Genomic DNA, 10085 nt, shown 5'->3' with positions numbered 1-10085 from the left:
CCAGGCCTCCTTCTATTCTGGGTCTTTTGCCTCTCCACATAGATTTTGTAATTATTTTGTTGATATGCACATCACAACCCGCTGGGATTTTGATTGGAATTTTATTGAATCTATAAATCAAATCCAGAGCTAAAATCTTGACAATATTGAATCTTCTTGTTCATAAACATGAAATATCTCTTCATTGATTTAGTTCTTTGATTTTTTTCATCAGAGGTTCGTATTTTCCTCATACAGATCTTGTACATATTTTGTTAGATTTATGCTTACACATTTCATTTTTAGGGGTGCTAATGTAAAAAGCATTATGTTTTTAATTTCAAATTCTACTTGGTTTTGGCTGGGGAAAGCAATTGACTTTTGTATGCTAACCTTGTATCCTTCCACTTTACTATAATAAAGACAGTTTTATTTCTTCTTTCTCAATCTGTATAACTTTTTTTTCCTTGTTTTACTGCATTTGCTAGGACTACCACTACTACATTGAAAAGGAGTCATGAAAGGAACATCCTTACTTTATTCCTGATTTTAGTGGGAAAGATTTGAGTTCCTTACCATTAAGTCTGATGTTAGCTATAGGTTTTGTTTAGGTGTTCTTTGTTAAGTAGAGGAAGTCCCTATCCTAAAGGAATAGAGAATAGGTCTGTTTTCAGTTTACTGAGAGTTTTTATCAGGAATGGGTGTTGGATTTGTGAAATGCTTTCTTTTGCACCTATTGATATGATTATGTGATTTTTGTTCTGTAGTCTGTTTCTTTGATAGAGTACATTATTAGCTAACGTTTGAATGTTGAATCATCCTTGCATAACTGGGATAAATCCCAACTAGTCATGGTGTATAATCCTGTTCATATATTGTTGGGTTCTATTTGCTAATATTTTATTGAGGATTTTTGCATTTTGTTCATGGGAGATATCAGTCTGTAGTTGTTGGGTTTTTTTTTTTTTCCTTATACTTCTTTGTCTGCTTTTAGTATTAGGCTAAAGCTGGCCTCAGAATACTTTTATCTTCAGGAGAAACTGTAGAGAATTGGCATAATTTTTCCTTAAGTATATGTTAGAATTCATAAGATGACCAGAGTGGACTGGAGTTGAGTATTTCCTTTTCTTCATTTGGAGGCTGGAGCCAGCTAGAGTTTTGTCCTGTGAGGCCTACCAATAAAAGCCTTAAATAAGAAGAGAGAAAGAAAGAAAAGAAAGAAAGAAAGAAAGAAAGAAAGAAAGGAAGGAGGGAGGAAGGAAGGGGGATGAAGGGAGGGAGGAAGAGGGAGAGAAGGAAGGAAGGAAACAGGAGGGAGGGAGGAAGCAGAAGGGAAGGGAAGGAAAAGAAAGAAGGAAGGAAGGAAAAAGAAGGAGAGAGGGAGAGAGAGGAATGAAGGAAGGAAGAAAGGAATGGAGGGAGGAGAAGGAAAGAACTTTTCATAATTGCCTGTGGTCAGGTCTGAAAGATCACACATAAATTTTGGCCTGGAGCAACACTCTGCAGCTTCCAGGACCTGGGTCCATCCTTCCAAAAGCAGACCACACTGTTGGTATGTTCACTCCCAGGTATGGTCAGGCAGAAGCTGTATGGAGAGGATGTGGTTGACTATCAGGCATGTGGACTGTAGATGTTTATAGCTGCATATGTGTCAGCCCCTCACATCGTAAGGGAAGTGAGAGTGAGATGTAGAGGGAATAAGCTGTGGTCCAGAGGCAGGCACCTGGGAACCAGGGTGGCTCTCCCTGTACTGCCACCTTTTGGCATGGAACTTCATAGATTCTCAGGATTCTAAATTTGAATCTGGCCTTCCAGGTTTGTGAAAGTAGTTTGTCAAGGTAAGAGGGAGGAACATATTTTATTTAACAGTTTATTAGGTTTATTTTTTACTTTTTCTTGTGACAAAAAAGCACCATAACATAAAATTAACCATCTTAACTATTTTTTAAGTATGTAGTTCAGAAGTGTTAAGTACATTTGCATTGTGAAACAGAGCTCTGAAACTTTTTCATCTTAGAGATCTGAAACTCCGTGCCCATTAAATAGCAATTCCCATTTTCTTCTTCCTTGCAACCCCTTGTAACCGCTACTTTATTTTCTGTTTCTATGAGCACTGGGTGCTTTACGCAACTGATAATTTATTGAACACTACATCTGAATATAATGATGTACCAGAAGTTGGCTAGTTGAATTTAAATTAAAAATATACCTTTTAGGGGCACCTGGGTGGCTCAGTGGGTTAAGCCTCTGCCTTCAGCTCAGGTTGTGATCCCAGGGTCTTGGGATCGAGCCCTACATCGGTCTCTCTGCTCAGCAGGCAGCCTGCCCCCCACCGCCCCCCCCCCGCCGCCTGCCTCTCTGCCTCCTTGTGATCTCTCTCTCTCTCTCTCTGTCAAATAAATAAATAAAATCCTTTAAAAAAATATATATATATATATATCTTTTGTAAGTGGAATTATACAGTATTTGTCTTTTTGTGACTGGCTTCTTTCACTTAGCATAATATCCTCAAGGCTCACCCATTTTGTAGCATGTGACAGTATTTCTTTACTTTTTTAGGATCAATAATTCCTGTGTGTGTATATATACATTTTGTTTCTTCATGCATTGTCAATGGACACTGGATTGTAATCCTACTCTTGACTGTAGTAAATTAATGCTGCAAATATCTCTTGAAGATCCTACTTTCAGTTCTTTTAGATATATACCCAGAAGTGGAATTGCTAGATCATGTGATAGTTCTATTTTTAATTTTTTAAATAACTTCCATGCTATTTTCCACCATTTTACAATGGTGGAAATTCAGTTGCACCATTTTACAAACCCACCGATAATGCACACAGGTTCCAGTTTTTCTATATCCTTACCAACATTTGTTTTCTGTTTTATAGTAGCCATCCTAATGGGTGTGAGGTGATATCTCACTGTGGTTCTGACTTGCATTTTCTGATGATTAGGGATATAGAGCACCCTTTCATTTGTTTGTTGGCCATCTATATATTATCTTTGGAGAAATATCTATTCAAGTATTAGCCCATTTGAGCTGCTATAACACAATACCATAGACTGGGTGTCTTAGAAATAAGAGAAATCTACTAGAGGCTGGAAAGTTGAAGATGAAGGTACTAGGAGATTCTGTGCCTGGTGGGAGCCAGCTTCCTGGTTTATAGATAGCCAACTTCTCCCTATAATCTCAAATGGTGGAAGGGGAAAAGGTGTTATTGTTTTTTTTTTTTAATAAAAGGAATAATCCCATTTATGAGAGTTCCGCCCTCAGGATCTAATCACTTCCCAAAGGCCCTACCTCCAAATACAATCATCCTGGATTAGGTTTCAACACATGAATGTGGGAGGCACACTAGCATTCAGTCCACAGCAAAGTCTTGTGCTAATTTTTTAATCAGGTTATTTGTTTTTGTTGTCATTGAATATAAGAGTTTTTTATATATTCTGAATATTACCTGCTTATCTTATATATAATTTACAAATATATTCTCCTATCCTGTAGCAGGGTTTTTGGCTCTATGTCCTTTGATTCACAACAATTTGCAATTTGATGTAGTTCCATTTGTCTATTTTAGCTTTCATTGCCTCTTTACTCCCACATCCAGAGATACTGATTATGTCACCTAGGTGAAGGGCAAAACAATGCCTGTCATTATAAATAGATTCAGAATAATGTGCCTTTCTATTCCCTCTCCACTTCCCTTTGTTTCTCTCTAGAAACCCAAGCCAAACAAACAGAAACAAACATAGATAGATAGAAAGATAGACAGACAGATAGATAGATATAAAAAATATGGATTTTTTTACATTATAGATAGATATTTTAGATTTTAACTTCGGAAACACACAGTCCATATTAAAGAGAACATGGGTCATGTGGAAATTGATAGATTTTTTTTATTTTCTTCCCTGTCTGTCCTGTTTGCTTACTACAGTACACTTCCCCAGGATGGTTCTTAATCTACCCACTACCTCTTCCTTCAACCACCAATGGGGAGAAGTGTTGTTTCTCCTATTCTCTTTCTGGGAGGTGACAACGGAAAGTTAGAGGCTCTCCTTTAAGATCTACTCCCTTCCTACAACATTATTCCTCTGCCCCATCTCTATTTCAGAAATTCAGGCAGAAAACCTTATAAAAATGTCAGCTGTTTTATAAAGGAGGCATCAAATTAGACTGATGCCAAAATGCAAGTGCAGCAGAGACAGCCCCCTGCTGATCTGCCTGGGAGTCCAGGGGAACCTTTGAGAGGAAAGAGCTTTTAGACCAGGAAACAGAGTTGGAACATTTGGCTGACCTATGGCAAGCAGCAAAGTGCTAGCTCCTGTCATGCTCTTTACAATTATGGTCCAGCAGTTTCCAACCATGAAAGCAGATTCATGGGAGGAGGACAGATGAAAAAATCAGAAAAGTAAATAAAAACATAAAGAAAGGGCTTCTAGAGACTCCCAGATGATTGTTCCTCAAGCTCCTCCTACTCCTCTGTTCTAATTCAGGACTGCGTCAACACTGTATTCCTGTCCCAGCATCTGTTTCACCAAAATCCATGCCCAGAAGGCTGCCTGCATGGACAGCTCTTTAGGAACTCCTTGCCCATTGCAATCACCATGAGTATGGCTGATAAACATGGCACCTCTCTGGCTTCTCACATTAGCAGACATAGGCTACTTCCCTAAGCAAAGTGAGAGGGCAACTGCCATGTAACATTCTATTTCCAATTATTTTTTTCTTTTTTTTAATATACAATCATCCCTCTAATGGCTATTGACCCTTAGCTATCCTCAAATATTTGAGAGTAACAAGTTGACTGAACAATTATTGTAACTGGGTTAGACTTGTCAACTAGTGGACTTTGTTTTCAGGAAAGTGTGATCTTTGTGGCCCACTTTATTTGGGACCAACCATACTACAATATTTGTAGTTCTACTTTCTTAGGCAGGTTCATTTCATCAGAGAAGAGCCCAACAATATTCTCATCTCAGGGAGTCAAGGAGGATACCCATAGTCAGGCTGGCTACAAACATTCTTAGAATCCAGAAGTTGAAAGAATCTGTAGGTCTCACCATTGAGTACCCAGTTGTATACTTAATCTTCCTCTTTTCAGTACAGAGCTCTGATGGTTTTGTTGACCCCACTCCAGATCTCTGGTTCAAACTCTCTAAAAGTTGGCTTAACTTTTTCTGATGGGTAGATTAAAGGAAGAAGAACTGCAAAACCTCGATATCTAAACAGAATGATGAGTCTCCCTGCTCAGGAGGAGTCTGCTTCTCCCTCTCCCTCTCCCCACCCCCTGCTTGTGCTCTCTCTAGCTCTTTCTCTCTTTCTCTCTTTCTCTCTCTCTCTCAAATAAATAAATAAATAAATAAAATCTCTAAACAGAATGATGGACAGAATCAGTTAACATTTAAATAAAATTTTCTGCCATATTTACTATAAATTGAAAGCTACTTAATATCTTTGAGCCTCAGCTACCTATCTCAGTTGTTAATAATATTCCCTACTTCAGCCCATGAGAAACTCATGAAATGGGTCCTTTTTTTTACTTGTTATGGGTAAACCCAAAAAATAGTATCATGGCCCATGAGATATTTTTCTTATGTAATCAGAGGCGAAAATGAAAAAGAGAAGTAACAGAAGTACCTGGCTCTATGCTAAAAATTACAATATATCATGCAATTTATATTCACAATAACCATATTAGGGACAGAGGAAAGTTTATGGCAATAAACACTGGCATAATAAACACTAATAAACATAATAAACACTAATAAACACTGGCACAAAGAAAAAAGAAAGATGAAAAACAGTCAAATAAACAACCTAACTTCACACCCCAAGGAGTTAGAAAAAGAACATGTAAGTGCAAAGTTAGCAGAAGGAAAGAAATAACAAAGACCAGAGCAGAAATAAATAAAATGGAAACCAGAGAACAGTAGCTTTTCCCCTAAGGCCAGAAACAAGACAAGGATGTTCACTCTCAGTATTATTCAACATAATACTGGAAGACCTAGCCATAGCAATCAGAGAACAAAAAGAAATAAAGGCAATCAAAATTATTAAGAAAAAGTAAAACTTTCCACTATTTGCAGATGACATGATACTCTATATAGAAAACCTGAAGAGTGCCCCCCCAAAAAAACCTGCTAGAACTGACAAGTAATTTCAGTAAAATGACAGGATACAAAAATCAATGTAAAGAAATCTGTTGTATTTCTATACACTGATAATGAAGCAGAAGAAAGAGAAATCAAGGAATTGATGCCATTTACAATTACACCAAAAATCATAAGATACCTAGGAATAAACTTAACAAAAGAGGTAAAAGATCTGTATCCTAAAAACTATAGAACACTTAACAACAGAAATTCAAGACAACACAAAGAAACGGAAAGACATTCCATGCTCATGGATTGGAAGAACAAATATTGTTAAAATGTCTGTATTACCCAAAGCAATCTACACATTGAATGCAGTCTGTATCAAAATTCCAACAGCATTTTTCTCAGAACTAGAACATCCTTAAAATTTGTATAGAACCACAAAGACCCCAAATGCCCAAAGCAATCTTGGAAAATAAAAGCAAAGCTGAAGGCATCACAATTCCAGAGTTCAAGTTGCATTACAAATATATAGTAATCAAAACAGTATGGTACTGGCACAAAAATAGACACATATATCAGTGGAACAGGATGGAAAATCCAGAAATAATCCCACAGTTATATGGCCAATTAATCTTTGACAAAGCAGTAGAGAATATCCAATGGGAAAAACAGTCTGTTCAACAAACAGTGTTAGGAAAACTGGACAGCAACATGCAAAAGAATGGAACTGGACCACTTTCTTACACCATACACAAAAATAAATTCAAAATGTATTAAAGACTTAAATGTGAGACCTGAAACCATAAAAATCCTAGAAGAGAACACAGGCAGTAACTTCTTTGGCCTCAACTGTAGTAACTTATTTCTCAATATGTCTCTGGAGGCAAGGGAAACAAAAGCAAAAATAAACTACTGGGACTACATCAAAATAAAAAACTTCTGCACTAAACTGAAAGTTTAGCAAAACTAAAAGGCAACCTATACAATAGGAGATATTTCCAAATGATATATCTGGTAAATGGTTAGTATCCAAAATATATAAAGAACTTATCAAACTCAACACCCAAAAAACAAATAATCCAATTTAAAAATGGGCAGAACACATATTGCATGGAACATTCGGTATGGTGCATAAACAATGAATCTTGGAACACTGAAAAAATAAAATAAAATTTAAAATAAAATAAAATAAAATGGGCAGAAGACATGAACAGGTATTTTCCAAAGAAGACACCCAGATGGCCAACAGACCCATGAGAGGATGCTCATCACTTATCATCAGGGAAATGCAAATTGAAACTACAATGAGACATCACCTCACACCTGCCAGATGGTTAAATAAAATATTAATGGTTAAATAAAATCAACAACACAAGGAACAACAGGTGTTAGTGAGGATGCAAAGAAAGGAAAACCCTCTTACACTGTTGGTGGGAATGCAAACTGGTACAGCCACTCTAGAAAACAGTATGGAGGTTCCTCAAAAAGTTATAATAGAACTACCTTATGATCTAGCAATTGCATTACTGGCTATTTACCAAAAGAATACAACACTAATTCAAAGGGATACATGTACCCTGTGTGTTTATAACAGCATTGTTTACAATAACCAAGATATGGAAGCAGCCCAAGTGTCCATTGATTAATGAATGGATAAAGAAGATGTGGTATATATGTACAATGGAATACTATTCAACCATAAAAAAGAATGAAATCTTGCCATTTGCAACAACATGGATGGAGTTAGAAAATATTATGCTAAGCAAGATAAGTCACTCAGAGAAAGACAAATACTGTATGATATCATTCATATGTGGAATTTAAGATACAAAATGAACAAGCAAAGGGAAAAAATTAGAGAGTGAGAGAAAGAGACAAAGCAAGAAACAGACTCTTAACTGTAGAGAATAAACTGATGGTTACCAGAAGGAAGTGTGGGGGGGATGGGTGAAATAGGTGATGGGAAATAAGGAGTGCACTTACAGTGATGAACACAGGGTGATATGTGAAACTGTTGAATCACTATATTGTACACCTGAAACTAATATAACACTGTATGTTAACTAACTGGAATTAAAGACTTTAAAAAAGAAAAAATTTAATATTAAAAAGTTGTTTTTAAAAAGTTATTTATGGAGAAGTTACATTAAATTACTATAAATAGAACCAGATTGTTAAAAGAAATCTGCAAGGGCAGCAAAAAAAGGAAGAAAATTGTCAGAAAGGAAAACAATGTAGATTAAAATTCTCAAGGGTCTGGATTCTAGTCCCCCTTGTGGAACAAGTTGGGTGTAAGGCCCTGGAGAACCTACATAATATTTCTAAATTTCCAGTGCTTATTCAATGAAGAGGTTAGATCAAATGGTTTATAAGCCCCATATAAGATTAAATGATTTGTGATTATAGAAAAAATGCATAAGACAATCTTGGAATAGCTGAGGTGGGTCAAGGGACAATGAAAATAGATATGTAAAAAAAATAGATATGCATTAAACATTTATCTGAACATAAAGACTTAAAATTTTCTTTCTGTACAGAAGAGGAAAAAAACTGGAACTTGGATCCCTCATTGAAAACACACACACACACACACACACACACACACACACACACACACTAATAAAGCATTGTATCTCCTCCTCCAAATACTACTTTCTCAAAAAAATATTTTTCTTTCCAAGGTTTTCCTCAAGGTAACTTTGACATCCTTGTTCCTCAAACTGTATATCAGTGGGTTTAACATGGGCACCACAATGGTATAGAACAGAGAGGACACTTTCTCTTGGTTAAGGGGCAAAGTGGAAGGTGGTTTGAGATACACAAAAGCCCCAGAACCAAAGAAGAGAGATACCACAATTATGTGAGAGCTGCATGTGCTGAAGGCTTTGGACCTGCCCTCAGTGGAGTGAATGTGGAGAATGCTGGAAAGAATCAGACCATAAGAGATGAAGATGGTGACAATGGGCATTCCAATGTCAGTGGCCGCACATACAAAGACCACCAGCTCGTGCACGTAAGTGCTGTTGCAGGAGAGCTCAAGGAGAGGAAAGATGTCACACATGAAATGATTGACAAGATTGTCATGACAGAAAGTCAGACTTGCTATGCTTCCCATGTGGACCATGGCCCCTGAAAACCCCATCACATAGACACCCAACAAAAGAAATAAACAGACCTGAGGAGACATGGTGACAGTGTACACCAGTGGTTTACAAATGGCGACATAGCGGTCATATGCCATTGCTGACAGGAGGAACGACTCAGAAATGACGAAGAAGCAGAAGAAAAAGAGTTGAGTCATACACTCTGCATGCAAGATGATACTCTTTGAGATGAAACTCTTCAGCATTCTGGGGGTGATGGTAGTGGAGTAACAGAAATCGACGAAGGAGAGGTTGAAGAGAAAAAAGTACATGGGGGTGTGTAGGCGCGAATTCAACCCAATCAGGGTTATCAGGCCCAGGTTCCCCAGCAGAGTGACCATGAAGATACCTAGAAACAGGGAGAAGAGAGGGATCCGGAGTCCCGGCTGGTCTGTTAAGCCTGTGAGGATAAACTCTGTCACAGAAGAGTTTTTAGCTGCCATTCTCCTCTTGGGGGTAGGTGGAAGAAGGGCAGTCTGGGGAAAAGAAAAGAGAACCAGTGAGAAAGAAACACCACCACTCTCAGTACCCATCCCCCATTCTGGAGAATGGAATCCACAGAGAGATTTGAACGTTAGTATGGTAGGAAGGCTTTTACTATTTGCTATGAATCTATCTTACAGCCCAAGTGACTTTAACTTACAGAGGGAACAGTTAGAGGCTAACTATTTGTTTTCTCCAAAGAGAAAACAGTAATTTATTCATATCCATGTATAGATGTCTTTTAGGTATTTAAGTCAGTCCATTTTCTGTCCTTCTCTCTCCTGCCTGTGCTTCCATTGCTGACACCTGAGCCTCTTTCCTGAAGAGATTCCTATCAGAAGACACTGTTTCTTCTCAGAACCCCCAGCACTGGGT

The 10085-nt window shown here is 37.5% G+C and overlaps 1 protein-coding gene across 1 annotated transcript; it reads right to left on the bottom strand.

Moving 5' to 3' along the window:
* Positions 1–8740: 8740 nt before the first annotated feature.
* LOC308350365 (olfactory receptor 8B12-like) lies at positions 8741–9670 on the bottom strand (the record flags this gene model as incomplete). The annotated part of the gene is made up of 1 exon (XM_080815547.1): positions 8741–9670. The coding sequence occupies one exon, from the start codon at positions 9668–9670 to the stop codon at positions 8741–8743; it is 930 nt and encodes a 309-aa protein (XP_080671673.1).
* Between the last annotated feature and the right edge of the window lie 415 nt (positions 9671–10085).

The sequence above is a fragment of the Martes martes genome (genome assembly GCF_963455335.1).
Source record: "Martes martes genome assembly, chromosome: 10".
Lineage (NCBI taxonomy): Eukaryota > Metazoa > Chordata > Mammalia > Carnivora > Mustelidae > Martes > Martes martes.
Note: the sequence above shows the minus strand (reverse complement) of the source record. Positions and strands in the feature narration are given on the sequence as shown.